The 18781-nt window shown below is 42.3% G+C and overlaps 1 protein-coding gene across 8 annotated transcripts in view; it reads right to left on the reverse strand.

Moving 5' to 3' along the window:
* The window catches only part of TJP1 (tight junction protein 1), a 308695-nt gene that overhangs the window by 79921 nt on the left and 209993 nt on the right, over window positions 1-18781 (reverse strand). For all 8 annotated transcript variants that reach the window (XM_073303700.1, XM_073303698.1, XM_073303696.1 and 5 more), the window contains 2 exons: window positions 588-712; window positions 249-351 (listed from right to left, as the gene is read on the reverse strand). In XM_073303700.1, coding sequence (XP_073159801.1) covers window positions 249-351; window positions 588-712 — 228 coding nt within the window. The remainder of the gene's footprint in view (window positions 1-248; window positions 352-587; window positions 713-18781) is intronic.

The following is an 18781-nucleotide window of genomic DNA, read 5'->3' on the forward strand; positions in this document are numbered from 1 at the left end:
GAGAAATGAACTGTCTCAGCAGCCTGGGAAAAGTCTCCTTTATAGTGAGGAGAGGAGCTTCTGTTACCCAAAGTCTTAATTTCTGACTGCGTGTCTTGCTTATCAAACACTATGGTTTCAGTTTTCAAGAGTAATTTTGGGTGTCCTACTTGATAGTATCTTTTTAGCAAGATAATGTACACAATTCCACCAACTACGGACAGTATAGGCACTTTTACTAAATGTAAGGTTTAAACACATTCACTTACTATTTTGGCATTTTTTCCACTTTTCCTCAACTGTTGAACGGCAAATGCATGTTCCACGTTATCCATTGAGACTCCATTAACCATTGCCACACGGTCATTTTCCCTAAACAAAAAGTAATGCCATGTGTAATAAAGAAAAAAATTTCAATGAGCTGAAAGAGAGCTCTAAAGAAATGAATTATCGAAGAAGCCACTTGCAGTATCAGAGGATCACTGTGCAGCTATTATATCTTGAAATCTATCACAAGGTAATTAGGAAATTAATTTGAGTCAAGCATTGATATCCCAAATCTCAATGAAGTTGTAATTTGCCACAGAAGCAAAAAATGTAACACTTACTGTAGCAGTCCTTCTGCTGGACCTCCTTTCAGGACATCAGAAATAACTATTGATGTTTCACCACTCTGAAAATGGGGATTATCTCTTCCTCCAGATATCGCAATGCCAAACCCAAATCCTGGAGCCTAAAACAGAATATAAGAACCATCCTCAGACATCACATGATCACCTACATTTACACAGACCATACTGCAGTTCATGCTATTTCACCAAAAATTCAGAATACCAGCATTTTTAATACACATCCCAGCAAAAATAATAATACGTAAGTAAGAAGTAAGAATACTTTCCTCTTCTATAGCATTTTCTTCTAAGGTTCTGAAAGTATTTTACAAAGATTAAGTCTCATAGCAGTCCTGTAAGTAAAGTAAAAGGGTATGCCAATGGGGAACATAACACCAACCCCTAAAATGATGATGTCTCTTGAGAGGAAAACAGCAGCTGATAAAACAAGCTGGAGACTATACAACAGGGGTGGCCAACCTGTGGCTCTTCAAAAGTTAATATGCGGCTCTTTGCATAGGTGCCGACTCCGGGGCTGGAGCTACAGGCACTAACTTTCCAATGTGCCAGTGGTGCTCACTGCTCAACCCCTGGCTCTGCCCCAGGTCCTGACCCCACTCCACTCCTTTCCCCAAGGCTCCTGCCCCTTCCCCAGAGCCTGCTGTGCCCTTGCTCCTCCCCCTTCCCCTCCCCCCTCCCACCAAGAGCCTCCTGCGTGCTGTGAAACAGCTGACTGTGGCAGGCGGGAGAGAGGCATGGGAAGGGAGAGAGAGGCGCTGATCGGTGGGTCGGAGGCACTGGGGACAGGAGATAGGGAGCTGATGGAGAGGCTGCTGACATATTACTGTGGCTCTTTGGCAATGTACATTGCCAAATTCTGGCTCCTTCTCAGGCTGGCTACCCCTGCTATACAACATAAGGACAGAAGGGAAACAAAAACGTACAACTGAAAGTGCAGGGGAAAATTTGAATTGTCTACCTAAATTTCCTGAAGTTGAAATTTGGGCGGAACCTTAGAGTTCACCCCCATACTCTTGTGAGTATAAGAATGGCCATACTGGGTCAAACCAAAGGTCCTTCTAGCCCAGTATCCTGTCTTCCGACAGTGGCCAATGCCAGGTGCCCCAAAGGGAATGAACAGGAATAGGTAATCATCAAGTGATCCACCCTCTGTCTCCCATTTCCAGCTTCTGGCAGACAGAGGCTAGGGACACCATCCTGTCTATCCTGGCTAATACCCATTGATGAACCGATCTAGCTCTTTTTTGAACCCTGTTATAGTCTTGGCCTTCACAACATCCTCTGGCAAAGAGTTCCACGGGTTGACTGTGCGATGTGTGAAAAAATACTTCCTTTTGTTTGTTTTAAGCTGAAAAGTCCCAGTCTTATTAGTCTCTCCTCATATGACACCCGTTCCAAACCCCTAATCATTTTTGTTGCCCTTTTTGAACCTTTTCCAATTCCAATGTATCTTTTTAGAGATGGGGTGACCACATCTGCACTTCGTATTCAAGGGGGCCTCAAAGTGGTTACAACCAACACACCTCAGTTTCTTCCCTTATCTCAAAGGCTGCACCTCCAGCAAGCAAAATACCACTTAACATGCTGAGGTAATGGTTCAGTATAACCCTGCTTCCTGCAGCACTTAGGTGTTTCTTAGAGTTCTCATATTGCAGTATTCACCCCACCTGACCCTGCTTAGCTCAAGAGCAGAGTAAGGTAGTAAGTTTCCAAGCTCAATTCTTAGTAACAACAGCAGGACTACTTGTACCATTAAATACATCAAAACCTTGTTAGCACTGGCAAGTCATCTGCATCTTAACAAGAGTCATTTGCTTCAATCTTTTCCCTCTAGGGTGCTCTCCCTCTGCAGCAAGGTCAATGCCTCTGAAAAGTTATTGCTACTAGGTATTTCAAGATATGACAATTATGCTTACAATTTCTAGTCTGCCCGGAAGTGGCAATGGTGGGAAGTAAATTTTAAGTTGGTAAATCAGTTAGATTTAGTAAACTGACTGCCTAGCTCTTACTGGGAAGCATAAACACTTGTGGGAAACAAAACACTATCTTAAGAAAGTATGACATATGGCTGCAAGATTTGATTTTTCATTAAACTTCAAAATATTTGTTCAGTATATTTTTTCATGCAATGGAAATAAAATTGTCTGGGTTCCAATCTCTCTTCATTTTCCATCACAAAGTTTTACTTTTGTGCTTCTCCCCGTCTTTTTCAGCACTGAAAAGGATCCACTCACACATAAGACCACTGAAGATATGGATTTTCTCTCTAGCAAGCCCATTTAAACAATAACTAGGCTGTTATAACAAATTACCAAAGGAAGTGATGAATTCTCCGTCACTTAAGTCTAAAAATCAATGGATGTCTTTCTAAAAGATATGCACTAACTCAAGCAGGAGTTATGGGCTAGATGCAGAAGTTACTGGATGAAATTCTATGGCCTGTATTATGGTCAGGTTAGATCATAACGATCACTTCTGACCTTAAAAGTCTATGAATCCATGAAGTGAAACTACTAAGAGTATCTTGGATCAAGAACTAAAATTCAGAGCGATTAGATGGTCCCATACAAGTTTTTCACCAGTGCAACTCCACTGATTTCAACAGTTACAGTAGTGTATCAGCAGAACTTAGCTCATGCTTTTTAACTGGTGCGATGAGGGAGAAAAAACAAGATAGCGTGGAGACTAATCTATTTTTAGATCTGTTCTGGCCTCATCCTCCCCTAAAAGGTTTCCTTTTATACTAACTTGATAGTCCTTCACTTAAGAGAAAAGAAGTCTTCATCTCGCCAAGTTTCTCCATGGACATTACAGATAATGTTTCAAGTTTCGCACTTATTAAAAATAGTATTAATTCAGAAATCTAGTATTTTTTCTCCAACTCCTATATAAATACATATTACTTAATAAATGTGAACACTGATGAATTTAGGTGACTAGCATGAGAAGAAGGGAACAAAAAAAGTCTACCTGCTGAAACTACAGATCAGACATGAGACATGATTCCAGTTCTAGTTCTCATGTAAAAACATTAATTAGGCTTACCATTTAATTAGGGCTACAAAATCATTCCCTCATAAAATGCCTAGTTTCAAAACACAAATTTTTCTGAATCATCATCATCATGAGGGCAGAACATTTCCATTTTCCAGCTCTGTCTTCACATGAAATTTACTTGGAATGTCAAGCAAAAACTTATCAGTAGTTATTGAATTAAGAGATGGTAGGGATGCAAGAAGCAGAATCACTATTTTCTGACATTTCAAAAAAATTCTATCTACACTTTAAGACAGAGCAAAAATAAAAGCAGAGACATTTGAAAAACTGGACGTGGACTTAATTTTCAGTGGCTTTGCATAGTTTGACAAGAAAGCTGCGTGTACTAAATTTATGACCATTTGGAGGTTCTCTTGTACATACTATGTGAAGTTACACTGTCTACAGGTGCATACATACAGAGCAATGCACTTTGGATGCCCATTTTCAAACATTCTTTTGCCAAATAAACTTTAACTTAAAACCTGCTGAATTTATTTTCTGTAAGTTTAACTTTGGGTCAAACTTTAACACAGCGGTCGGCAAAGTGGTGTGCCGAGTCTTCATTTATTCACTTTAATTTACGGTTTCGCGTACCAATAATACATTTTAACATTTTTTAGAAGGTCTCTCTCTATAAGTCTATATATTATAAAACTAAACTATTGTCGTATGTAAACAAGGTTTTCAAAATGTTTAAGAAGCTTCATTTAAAATCAAATTAAAATGCTGATCTCACGCTGCTGGCCCGCTCAGCCCGTTGCCAGCCTGGGGTTCTGTTCACCTTGGCCTGCAGCGGGCTGAGCAGGGCCTGTGGCCGGGACCCCGGCTGGCAAGGGGCAGGCAGCCAGAGCCCCAGACCGGCAGTGGGCTGAGAGTGGCCGGGACCCCAGACTGGCAGTGGGCTGAGCGGCTCAGCCCGCTGCCGGTCTGGGGTTCAATCCGCCGGCTCCTGCCAGCCAGGGTCCCGGCTGCCGGCCCCGCTCAGCCCGCTGCCAGTCTGGAGTCCCAGCCCTGCCCACAGAGTGGGTACCTACCTTCTCCCTGGTTCTAGCCAGTCTCTTCCTCTCTCTCTGCACTGAGATGAGGGTAGGAGTGTACTGAAAACAGGGCTGGGGGTGAAGAAGCAGGCTGCGGGTTGGGGTGCAGGGTCTGGCCAGGAGCTAGAATGAGGGAGTGGGCTCAGGGTTGGAGCAGGAGGTTTGGGTGTGGAGCGCTTACCTGGGCAGCTCCCATTTGGTGCAAGGGGTGCAGGTGGGAATGTGTGTGTGGGGGTGTGTGCAGGAGCTCCCATTTGGTGCTCAGGGTGGGAGTGGGGATGTGGAGGGTGCAAGCGTCAGGGCATGGGATGGGGGGGGCAGGGGTCAGGGCACAGGGCTGGGGTGTGGAGGGGTTCAGCGGTCAGGGCAGAGGGCTGGAGGGGATATGCCCTGATTCCACCCCCTTCCCCAAGGTCCCCGGAGCAGAGAGCCATCAGCTGATCAGCCACAGGGAGGGAGAGAAGGAGGGGGCAGGAACCCAGTACACTGGGGGAAGCGGCAGGGGGAGGGGGAAGCTTGCCTGCCCTGCAAGGAGAGAGCGGTGGGCGGAAAAGAGCTTGCCGGGCCGGGCAGGACTTTTAGTGGCACGCTGCTGTTTGCCCAGGTCTGGCAGACAGCAGCGTGCCATAGGTTGCTGACCCCTGCTCGAACATTATTCACTAGTTGCTTGAGTAAGGTGAGCATGATTTACTGCTTTATTTTGTCAATTTCAATGATCGCACAGCATAAAAATTTGAAGAAAAATTCATTCCATAGTTTTAAATTGATGAACATTTAACTTCAGCAACCCCCAGGTATACCTTTACTCTCACATATGTAAAAGTGTATTTGTACTAAAAAGACAACAACATTAGGTGGGAGTAAAGTCTGTAGTAATAAACTTTCGGGAAAAGCTTTAATATTAATAAACTGCCTGTAATTTTAAAGTATTGCAAAGATGGAAAGTTCAAATAAAACTTCAAACACCGGAAAATATGAAAGTTTCTATTTATTAACTTACTACAAGTAACTGACATGTAAAACCCTCAGATATGATAATTTGGCCAAGAACCCTGAGAGATGGGAATAACGTAACACTTGGTATGTTGACGACAGTTGGGGATATTTTAAAATGATGTCCACTGCCATTTATGCACGCACAACACAAGTAACCTAATTACCAGGGTTTGAGAAGTCTGATGCCACATGAGCCCAGGCATTGTAGACCCAGATGAGATAAAATGGTTGTGAACTTTTCATGACCAGGAGAGAGGAGAGAGTGGAATGAGACTTGCACATATGAACTGTAAAAAAGAATGGAATATTCTCTATGAGCTTTGAGCACAAAATTTAATTCCAAGATGGAAGAAACTCACAAGATGGGCAGTAACAATAAGAACTCCTCCTTTGCTCCTGGATATACAAAATCTGATGATCTCGCTGTAGGGGGAGAATTAGCTGATATGACTACCAGATGAACTATCAAAAGGCAAGCCCAGACCTCTTATGAGCTAACAAGTAGTCCACTATGTTAGGGTGTGTAATAAAGAAAGACTCTTTTTTAGACGACAAAGCAGAAGATCTTTTGTATTTCAAAGCATAGCTTTCTCTTGTAAAAGGCTTTCCAACAAAATTCAATAAGAGACCTCTTGAGAGCTAACAACACTGGAGTTCCGCAAAGTAGTGTATTGCACACCAGCACGCTCAGACCTCTTACATGGATAGATGATCTGTTCCTGATTCTAGAATTGGTGAACTCGAAGTAACTGGATCAGGTTTGATGCCAAAACTAGATTAGAATACTAGAACTCACATGCCTAGGTTGCAGCTATTCGGAGTAAAAATGCTTTGACCCCAAATAGGAAGCAAAATCAGAGGCATTTTGAGTTGTGTTTTCCTGCAAACAAGTTCACTGAGGTTCTCTCCCCTCTTCTTGGGGAAAAAGTGAATTTACTGTGTTGCCTTTTAAAGACCACCCATATTGGGGATTTTATATTTGGCTTAGAGAATTTGTCTTCTCTAGACTTCAGCCAGCCTACAGAAGCATCTGATGATGGATGCATCTGGGCTACAGGCAAACTACTGCTTGACGCAGGAAGCATGAGCAAGCCCTTCCCCACAATGGATTGAGAACAAAAGTATTACCTGGGGTGAGAAAAAAAGTGCTCTGAGAAATATATGAACAGGTTTTAATTACACAAAATTTAACTGCAACCTGGACTCACGAGCTCCTCAGTGAGTCTAAAGGTCATGGTCCGTCAAGAGTTCGTCACCTGAGATTCAAAGCAGAGAGAGTATGGTCCCCAAATAAACCGAAGAATTTGGAATGTCAGAGGTAATGCTGATGAGCTGACAGTTCCAATAGGAAGGGCATTAGCAGAAGGTTCAGGGGTGGAGATGTCCCCTCATTGAATCTCATAAGGATTGCGTCAGTGGAGCTTCACCCCAAACTTCAAGTGTTCTTGTCAATTAGATTTGCTTAAAAATAGCATTTTGTCTCTTTTCAAACAAGCTCAGTACAAATCTACAGCAATATACTGAAAACAGAACAAGTGTATCTTGCAGGCTTGTAACAATCTTTTTAAAAATGCCTTGAACCATTGTCATTATTTGAGTTATACTTGAGTTCAAAGTGCAGACACTATACTACCTCACCACATGAAAGCAGCAAGAGAATCGAAAGGCTATTATGCAATTTCTGATTTTTGTTAGCGAATAAGCAGAAAAAAGTGGATGCTTATCAGAGTTGGAGAATAACAGAGTTTTCAGTTGGCAGACAGTTCTGAAATTTTTTATTTTTTCCAAGTCGGGTTGTGTCAAACAAAACATGAAAAATTTCAGCAAATCAGAAAGTTGACAAAAATTAATTACTGGTCAAACAAAGCATTTTGTTTTATGATTAATTAACTGATTTGTTTAGTTAATGGGCACATCTTCACATAGAAATAAAGGACTAGATTCACAAAACGGCCTGTGGTGCCCATCTTACAACTTTCAACCCAATTCTTAGGGCACTCACCCGGGATGTGGGAGACCCAGGTCTAATCCCCTGTTCTACCTGATGTGGAAAAATGGTTTGAATTAATAGCCTACAACTGCTCAGCAGCAGACAGTGGTAGTATAGAAAATAACAGAACGCCACTAGCCATGACCTTCAGCCCCCAACTAAAACCTCTCCAATGCATCATCAAGGATCTACAACGTATCCTGAAGGATGACCCAACACTCTCACAAATCTTGGGAGACAGGCCAGTCCTTGCTTACAGACAGCCCCCCACACTGAAGCAAATACTCACCAGCAACCACACACCAGAACCACTAACCCAGGAACCTATCCTTGCAACAAAGCCTGTTGCCAACTGTGCCCACATATCTATTCAGGGGACATCATCATAGGGCCTAATCACATCAGCCACACTATCAGAGGCTCGTTCATCTGCACATCTACCAATATGATAGATGCCATCATGTGCCAGCAATGCCCCTCTGCTATGTACACTGGGCAAACTGGACAGTCTCTACATAAAAGAATAAATGGACACAAATCAGATGTCAAGAATTATAACATTCATAAACCAGTCGGAGAACACTTCAATCTCTCTGGTCACTCGATTTCTGATCTCAAAGTGACTATCCTTCAACAAAAAAACTTCGAAAACAGACTCCAACGAGAGACTGCTGAATTGGAATTAATTTGCAAATTGGATACAATTAACTTAGGCTTGAATAGAGACTGGGAGTGGTTGAGTCATTATACTAAGTGAAACTATTTCCCCTTGTTTCCCCCCCCCCCCCCCACACACACACACACTGTTCCTCAGACGTTCTTGTTAACTCCTGGAAATGTGCTGGAAATGGCCCACCTTGATTATCACTTCAAAAGGTTTTCTCTCCCCCAACCCCACTCTCCTGTTGGTAATAGCTCATCTTAAGTGATCACTCTCCTTACAATGTATATTTTTTCATGGTCTGTGTGTATATATAAAATCTCCTCATTGTACTTTCCATTTTATGCATCCAATGAAGTGAGCTGTAGCTCACGAAAGCTTATGCTCAAATAAATTGGTTAGTCTCTAAGGTGCCACAAGTACTCCTTTTCTTTTTGCGAATACAGACTAACACGGCTGCAACTCTGAAACCTGGTATAGAGTTAGTACACTGTATTACCATATAGTATTTACTACTTAAACCTTCTGACTTTTTAAAGCATAGTACTGCTCTGAAAAGCAATTATGTATAAAATGGCACCTTCTTACTTAAATCCACTCCCTGCTGACTTTGTTGACTAAACTAAATTAGTACATTTTAAGTCATGAAAAAGCCACAGAGCCAGAATAGCTCTGAGACAGTAAGAGGAATTTTACCCTAGCTTGCATGTCAGCAAATAAATCATTCACTAAATCCCACTGGAGAATATTTACTGTTGGTGATGCCTGTGCCAGAAATAACTTCCGCTGAGTTTGCAGGAGTAGCATCCAGAAAAAAAAAATTTGTAAACTGAGCAGGTTTGATATTGAAGTCACTGGGGGACTAATGCAGAACCCCAAAATGTCATTTCTGCAGTCATTTCTCAGAAATGAATTGCACTTTAAACACTGGCCTTAGTCATGATTAAATAATAAGAGGCCATTTACATAATTTAAGTGCTATACAAACCAAGACCCCAACCCTACCATTGAATCCTTGTAAAACTCATGTGTCTGTGTGGAGCCACAGTGAAGTCAATGGCGCTCCAGAGAGATCCTTAAACCTCTGCACCCCGGTGAAGTATTCCGTACATACATACATACATACATGAATGAATGTAGGGAAGCAGACGAAGAGCAGGTAAGAAATTTTCAAAGTAACAAAGGAGATGTGGATTTTCAGACTGGCAATGTGGAATTCCTAAGACCTGGCTGCCTCCTGATAAAATGTATTACTTTATGAAAAAAATGTGTTTTATGAAGGGAGGTAAAGTTATTTTTAGAATGCTGACTTTGTCATTGCAGTTCTCCCCCATAAAGCCAATTACCAGCAGGGTACAAATATGAGCCTTAAAGCACTGATGAATGAAATTCAGTCATTGAGGAACTCTGAACTTTCACTGAACCACACACTTTACAACTCAAAGTACTGGTGCTTTCTCCTTGCGTATTATAGCAGATGCTTGAGTGGTTCTTATTACTAAGTATTTCTTTTTACAATGCACATTACTTTTACTAGGATCATCAAAATTAAAACTAAACTAGAAAAGAAAAAATGTACTTACGGTATATTCTATCATACATTTTTGTGGAGTTTTTCTGGTGTTTATTTCCTAACTTATGCAGTTTTGTAATTCACAACCGTTTTTCCAGCCACTAGTGTGAATTAGCCAGGTCCCACTGTAGTTCTAAGTCCTTAATCACTAAGAAGGTATAGTGCCATCCAGTGTTATACAGTAAAAATATTTTTTGCTGTTTGAGAAGTACGTTTGGAAGTTTTAGACAGTTGAAACTGTGCTAGCTATAGCCTTATTTAAATATGGTTCTCTGACTGATTCAGACAAATTTTATGTTAGGAAACTTATGCTTCACAATATTGCCTCACCCTCAAAGTAACTTCTAAAACAGATTGGGAAACAACTGTGCTATCATTTCCTGTAACAAACATGGTATCTAAAAATTGTCCACAGCAAAGCTGCTAGCAGCAACAAGATCCTGGTCAGTCACTGTCTTTCCTTTTTGAAGTCCACAATATCAGTAGAATTACAGTAGTTTTTAAAGAACCTCAACCTAAATGAAGATATTTGCTCCCAGTCAAGAAGGGCATCGAGGTTAAATACATTAAAGATTGTAAAAAGCTCAGATACTACGATAGCGGGGGGCCACAAAAGTATCTCTGATGGACACGTCATATGAATCAATTTAAAATAAACTGGCAAATTTTTCCCCTGCCCCATCTGTTGCCCACTTAGATAAACAAACCATCTTTTGTCACTACCAAGTATCCAAACCAAACTCCACTATCAAAGTCCATATGGAATTATGAAGATACATAAAGCTAAACCACACTATGAAGTCAGTCTGTTCCACTGCCTTACTTGGCTTTACTCCATAATACACATATTAATAGCTTTCAGGTCTTATAGGAAAGCATATGGACAAAATCATAGCAATTCTGAGGAACTGTACCAGCAGACTAAATATTTTTCGGAGACATACAATGAGCAGCCAATCTAGTGTGGAAAGGGGGTGTCTCCAGTTTGACCCATCTCTGCAGCACCTCCCTCTGTGCTGCATTTGAGTAATTCATTACTAACTTGCTGCTCTCAGCTGCTTCAGAATGAGCCAATTCCAGAGGGGCTCCTTTAGTCCCTTACTTCTGTGAAGGGAAATTTGAATCTTGAAGCCCAACACATCAGAGACTATATGGATGGACTCTACAGCAGGTCTATGTAGTCTGGACTCATGGAACTACTAAGGGGGCAAGGAAGTCATGCAACCATATCCCCATAACTCCTGGGGAGGTGTTTTTCCCCTACATGTTTGTTTTAGTGCTCTGAAGATTGATGGCTGTGACAGAGGTCAAAAATTTGGCTTCTTATATCCCTGTATTGTAAGGTTATATGGTAGCCACCTCACCTACTTGATAGCTTCCGAGTTGCTGACAAAGTTTGAAAGTAAACAACCACCACCAACAAAAAAACCCTTCTAAAAGCTACCTCTTCTTCACATCTCCATCCCAAATAGTGACCAGTTTAATATTTTTAAACAAAACCAAAAATCCTACATTAATAATTGGAGGGGCTTGTGTTTGGTTTTTAGTACAGGCTAAGTTCTTGCTATCAGTGTTAAGCCTTGTGGTTTACAGCAGGACAACAAGACCACCAACTATTCAACATGTGGATGTAGTAAACCTTTTTAGCAGGTAGAACAGTAAGCACACAGGACAGAACCACAGACATGTCATTCTGGAAAATGCGAAGCGTCCAACAACTTTAACATTGTGTAGAAAGCATGAACACCTACTAAAATGGCACTTTGATATCAAGCAGGAACATTATCAAGTTTTATATATTTAGTATAGTGCTGTCACTCTATTAATGAGCCATTTCCAAAAAGGCAAAGCTCCTCCAGGTCTTTTGGATAAATAAATAGAACTTTAGGAAGGGCAGCACCAGCACTTCATTGCCCTGAGGTTGATAGTGAAAGCTAAATTCAGAGGCACATAAAAACAGCATTCTGCCCTGCATGACTGCCTTCCTGTATGTCACTCAGTATTTTTTTTTAATGTTCATAGCTATTGACAGTGCCCCAGACAACAAAACTGAAGGAAGCTCACTATGGGTTTGTTTCATGGGGAATGATCTAAAATATGAATTCACTCATAACCTCACCAGGATTTGGACCCAAACCCCAAGAAGTAAAGATCACCTTACCTTATCACATTCAACTACCTGGAATAGTTTTATTTTTTGAAATAAGAACTGAATGAAATGTTATAGACTGAGAGCACTGGAAAATGAACTCCTACATATCCACAGCAATGAAAGTGACAACACAAACTTGATCAAATTGCTGTGCTAATGTACCTGGAACATTCTGAGAGAAATCCATCTCTAGGCCTGAAAAGACCGTTCATTCTTTGTGGACTATTCCATTTTTCACTCTGTGGTAAGACTGCCAAAAAGAGTCATGCATATTATGTAAGCTAGACCACTCTGTAATACCTTGACACCCCAATATTCACCACTGTCATGTAATTAGGATATGTTTTGTACAAAGTATGTCTCTTGAGGTATCATTCTAAGCCCTGGTCTACACTAGGAGTTGAGGTCGAATTTAGCAGTGTTAAATCAATTTAACCCTGCACCCATCCACACAATGAAGCCCTTTTTTTCGACTTAAAGGACTCAAAATCAATTTCCTTACTCCACCCCCGACAAGGGGATTAGCGCTGAAATCGGCCTTGCTGGGTCAAATTTGGGGTACTGTGGATGCAATTAGACGGTATTGGCCTCTGGGAGCTATCCCAGAGTGCTCTATTGTGACCACTCTGGACAGCACTCTCAACTCAGATGCACTAGCCAGGTAGACAGGAAAAGAACTGCGAACTTTTGAATTTCAATTTCCTGTTTGGCCAGCATGGCAAGCTGCAGGTGACCATGCAGAGCTCATCAGCAGAGGTGACCATGATGGAGTCCCAGAATCGCAAAAGAGCTCCAGCATGGTCCAAACGGGAGATACGGGATCTGATCGCTGTATGGGGAAGAGGAATCCGTGCTATCAGAACTCCGTTCCAGTTTTCGAAATGCCAAAACATTTATCAAAATCTCCCAGGGCATGAAGGACAGAGGCCATAACAGGGACCCGAAGCAGTGCCACGTGAAACTTAAGGAGCTGAGGCAAGCCTACCAGAAAACCAGAAAGGCGAACGGCCGCTCCGGGTCAGAGCCCCAAACATGCCGCTTCTAAGATGATCTGCATGCCATTTTAGGGGGTTCAACCACCACTACCCCAGCCGTTTTGTTTGACTCCTTCAATGGAGATGGAGGTAACACGGAAGCAGGTTTTGGGGACGAGGAAGATGATGATGAGGAGGAGGAGGTTGTAGATAGCTCACAGCAAACAAGCGGAGAAACCGCTTTTCCCGACAGCCAGGAACAGTTTCTCACCCTGGACCTGGAGCCAGTACCCCCCGAACCCACCCAAGGCTGCCTCCCGGACCCGCCAGGCGGAGAAGGGACTTCTAGTGAGTGTTCCTTTTAAAATACTATACATGGTTTAAAAGCAAGCATGTTTAATGATTAATTTGCCCTCACATTCGTGGCTCTCCTGGATATACTCCCAAAGCCTTTGCAAAAGGTTTCTGGGGATGGCAGCCTTATTCCGTCCACCATGGTAGGACACTTTACCACTCCAGGCCAGTAGCACATACTCGGGAATCACTGTAGAACAAAGCATTGCAGTGTATGCTTGCTGGCGTTCAAACAACATCCGTTCTTTATCTCTCTGTGTTATCCTCAGGAGAGTGAAATCATTCGTGGTCACCTGGTTGAAATAGGGTGCTTTTCTTAAACATGCAGAGGTGCCCGTTCCTGCTGGGCTGTTTGCCTGTGGCTGAACAGAAATGTTCCGTGCTGTTAGCCACGGGGAGGGGGCTAGCCACGCGGTGGGGGGGAGGCAAAATGCAACCTTGTAACGAAAGCACATGTGCTATGTATGTAATTTTCACAGTAAACCTTGCTGTTAACGAGTGTACCCATTGTTCTATAAAATAGGTCTTTTTAAATACCACTGTCCCTTTTTTCCTCCACCAGCTGCATGTGTTTCAAGGATCACAGGATCTTCTCCTTCCCAGAGGCAAGCGAAGATTAGAAGGCGAAAAAAATGCACTCGTGATGAAATGTTCTCTGAGCTCATGCTGTCCTCCCACACTGACAGAGCACAGACGAATGCATGGAGGCAGACGATGTCAGAGTGCAGGAAAGCACAAAATGACCGGGAGGAGAAGTGGCGGGCTGAAGAGAGGGCTGAAGCTGAAAAGGTGGCGGCAGCATGATGAGAGGAGGCAGGATTCAATGCTGAGGATGCTAGAGGATCAAACTCATATGCTCCAGCGTATGGCTGAGCTGCAGGAAAGGCAGCAGGAGCACAGACCGCCGCTACAGCCCCTGTGTAACCCACTGCCCTCCTCCCCAAGTTCCATAGCCTCCTCACCCAGACGCCCAAGAACAAGGCGAAAGGTTAAGGTCTTACTGAGGAAATGCATACAAGCGCAAGGATTACCCCAGGAACTGTGTACAATAGAAACCTCTCAGAGACAGCCCTACACAATGGGAACTGTTTGACGCAGGTCACAGCAAAAGAGCTTTCCAGCAAGTGGGAAGAAGATATAAAAGTGGGATAAATGGCATCATGAGGATACCTCACTCTCCCTGCAACAACATACCTAGAAACACCTGAGGGACAAGGACTGAACTGTGGGAAGTGGTGGTCCCAGACTAGAAGGATCTTTAGCCTTTGTATGAAAACCTGGAAAGGCCAAGGCAACTTGTGCCTGAAGAATCTGCCAGCCAGTTTATCACTCAGGGTTAGAATTTGCTAATTTATATCCTATCTAGTGCGTTAAACTCAGTTTGCGTTTTTTGTTTATTTACTAAGGTAATCTGCTTTGATCTGTTTGCTAACCCTTATAATCACTTAAAATCTTTCTTGTGTAGTTAATAAATTTGTTTTTGATTATTCTGAAACCAGTTTGTTGAGTTCATAACTGGGGGTGGGAGGGAAGCAAAAAGCTGTGCATATCTTCCTCCACATGGGGGGGGGGGCAGATTTCATGAGCACACACTGTACAGATTTCTGTGCAGTACAAGACAATACAATTTTAGATTTACGTTCCGAAGGGGGCATGCACTTGAGTGTTGATCAATTCCTGAGCTGAGTCTTCCCATGCAGAGCTGATCTCATTGTCAGGGGACCCAGATTGGCAGAACCGGCGGGCTCAGTGGCATCAGGTGGCACCCCAGAGGGGGAGGGTGGCAACCCGTCACACACTAAATATCAGACGTTCACAACTTTCAGTCACTACCAGCTTGAGCGATATTTGAACTAGTAATCAAGAGGCACATACATACGTATATCTGTATCATAGGGCAGCCCCTTCCTGGGACAACCTCCAGCTGTAGGGCTGCTGCTGAACAAGTGCACCTGCATTAGTTTCCCTCCTTCAGAGTCCTCACTAATTCCACACCAGGCTCTTTCTGCTCCTTACCACTCCTCTTTCGGTTCAGTTTATTACACAAATCTATTGCAAAAAAGTCCATAACAAAAGTCCCAAAACAGTCTTTTTCTCAGAGCCAATGTATACAGTCTTTAAAATCCACATCTTCTAGTCTCTATATGCCCCACATAGCACACTCCGGCAGCATCCACCACACCTGAGCTCTTCATTTGTACTCTCCTGCTGGAATGCAATCCAATTTTTCCTAGTTGGAAACCCCACAACTTCTGTGCTGGGAGTTCACCCTCTCCTGGCTCCAACTCTCCACAGAGATTCAAATGGTAAGCCTCTGCGCTGGCTTTAAGCTCTCTCCAGCCTTCAGCTTTGGCTCCCCGTCATAAAGTAAGTCAGCAGATGACTCTTGCTGCTGCTCTCTGGCCTTCAGCCTCTGAGCCCTGGCTCTCCGGCTTGGGGTGGTCAACTGGCAAACCCCTCTTCCTGATCTCCTGCCTTCAGCCTTTCCCCAGGACCCACCTACAGCTTATTTCCAGTCTCTGGCAGCTCTCACCTGCCAATCTCACTCTCAAGCAGCTCTGATCTGCCTTTTTCATGACTGACTCAGGCCTGGTCTACCTTATAATTTACATTGACCTAGCTACTTCACTATTGGGTGTAAAAAATGTATTTCAGCAAGTGACATAATTAAGCTGACCTAACCTCTAGTGTAGATGTAGCTAAGTCAAAGGAAGCATTCTTCTGTTGACCTAGATATCACCCTTCCGGTGATGTAGGAAGAATCTATGCTGTTGTGCTGCTATAGCACTTGTAATGTAGACACTGCTTCAGTCCATATTCTAAGAAGGTTCTGACTGATCAGGTCTGTCCTGGCTCTAGGGCCCAGGAGCCCTCTTTTAAGCCGAGTTGGGGGTTAGCTGATAAGTCACAGGCACACTGGCTTCTTCCCTCTTAAAGGGCTAGTATCACCCTCTAACAATTTCATCATCATTTTATTCATCTATTTTGGAAGGTAACAGGTTTCAGTACTATGATCCATACACACTCCCAATTTTAACATTTTTTCCCCTAAACTTATTACACTCAAGTCTAATTTATCAATCTGTGTCTATTGCCCCTTTCTGTCCTCCTCTCTTTATTTCTTGACTTCACTATCTTTTCCACTTTAACAACTACGTTCTTCAGGTCCTTTTCCATCTTTCATCTTCACAATTTCCCCCAGAGGTTCAGAACACATTCTGTAGATCAGCAGCAATGTAACAATGGAATCAAATTTAAGAAACAAAAGTTTAGAACTAGTCTTGACACTATGATGCTGCTTTGGAAGAGGATTAGTTCTCAGCTGCAGAGCAGACTGAAGCAAAAGTCAGCCAGCCTGAAGTATACATGTAATCCTAATATGCATACTTTCTCCAGAGGCAAACCCAATGTCTTGTAAAGTATGCATGTGGGGCAAACGGTGCACTATAAACCCTTTATTAGTACAGGATGGTGGGAATCCATTAGACCATATTAGTGCTAGAGAAAGGTTCAAGAGGAGTTGTTTTTTTACTTGAAAGATCTACATAATCAAAGCTGATATTAGATAAAATATTGCATTAGTGAATTGTTTTTAATGTCACAGCATTAAAAGGATGTAATCAAAATGTGTGTTGATTGATACTGAAGTCCAATCAATTTAAAAATTACATAGAATTAAGTCATTTTGTTATTAATCATGTGTGAACTTGTTAATTATGTGTATAATGTAGTAGTAAACATTTACATTGTGTATACGCCTGTAGCTAAATAACCTATCAAACAAGGAAGAAGCCTTATGGAATGTAATGAAGAAATTTAACAGAAAAGTGCTAATTTCAAAGCAAGTGATCAGTTTGGGGGGGGGGGGGGCGGCATGGATCAGCCTTCACATTGCACTCCCCAACAGTAGCCAGCCCAAGCCAAGGAAGCCAATGATCCAACCAGCAGACCAAATTCAGTGATGAATCCTGGTCACGTGCGCCACCTGAGGCATGTTGCGCATGCGCTAAGAAGATTGTGTGTGATGATCGGAGGTCAAAACACTCAAAATGCCTTCCTTACTCTCCATCAGGGAGGATAAAAATGAATGACTTTTTTTTAATTTAAATCGGATTTTTTGATAAAATGCTTTTTGAGAAAAAAACCTATCTAAAGATGGTTTTAATTAAGACACATTATAGCTCAAAGATGTGTCATCATGGAATAGGGATTATAAATTCTAATTCTATAGTATGAGACAATATATTCATGTAATGTTTAAGAAATTTTTTGTTAATGAGTTCCAATAGTTCATGGATTAGGAACCCAATCTTATGGAGTTCCAGGGGCTTCTGTATAGATTATTTAGGTTAATCTTTCTATCTACCCAACGGGACTCAGTGCTCAGTGTAGAAGATACCATCAGAGAGGCTTAGTTTTGCAGTTCTCAAACTGTAGATTTGTGACTCCAGAGATAACACGCTTTTTAACATCAAAAATGTGTATATATGAGAAATAACAGACCTCATTCCTATTGTCCCTCTGCAAATTTGTGTACACAGAGTCAATCCCTTACCTCTCTCTAAAGTGCAAAGTTTCAAAACATCCAATGAATAGAAGATAGTTGGGGGGTGGAATAGATCTGGACAGGGAGAAGATGTCTGCAGATAAATGTGAGAAGGGAGGGAGAGGCAGTAGAAACAAAAGTGAAACTGTTTAAGCAGCATATTCCAGACGTCTTGAGGTCTTTCTGAGTGTAGCCTTCATTGATTTGAGATCTACCATACCATTCTCTCACTAGAATGGAAAACCCATAATGGCAGCAGGCCGTAAGAGACCCAGCTTGGGAATATTTTAATGAACTTCCTCTACTTATGGGTAAGAAAAGGCATGCATGCAAAATGCAAACAGTGCAACAAAGAAATGCAAGGCCTAGTTGCCCCAATGAAACAATATCATGAGAAGTGTTCCTTCTCAGGAGGAAGTTGTGTTGAAGATGATGAAAGGAACATGCCTGAACATTCAGGATCTTCAGATTGGTAACAACCAACAAGAATGCACTTTTATGTAGAAATCCATAATTAAATCGAGTCTTCTTGACCAGTGATTTAACTCATGATTTAAATCAAATCCACCCTGCTCTCCAACATCATAGGAAAAGCCCATGTGGATAGCGACACTCGTTTTCTGAAGAAGCTCTAAGTATGGATTCAAGGAAAGATCCTGGATCTCTGGACTCTTACAGGGAAGTGTACCAGATGCTAAGCAGAGGTCCCCAGAGACAGACTTTTGGGAAACTGGCAGGTTATTACATCACTGCCAACATTTGGCATTACAAACTGTGGCTCACCTGTACATATATTTTTACCTGCTTTAACCTCTCAATAACTCTTATTTCCTTTTCTTAGCTAATAA

The sequence above is a fragment of the Lepidochelys kempii genome, chromosome 10, assembly GCF_965140265.1.
Source record: "Lepidochelys kempii isolate rLepKem1 chromosome 10, rLepKem1.hap2, whole genome shotgun sequence".
NCBI classification, from domain to species: domain Eukaryota; kingdom Metazoa; phylum Chordata; order Testudines; family Cheloniidae; genus Lepidochelys; species Lepidochelys kempii.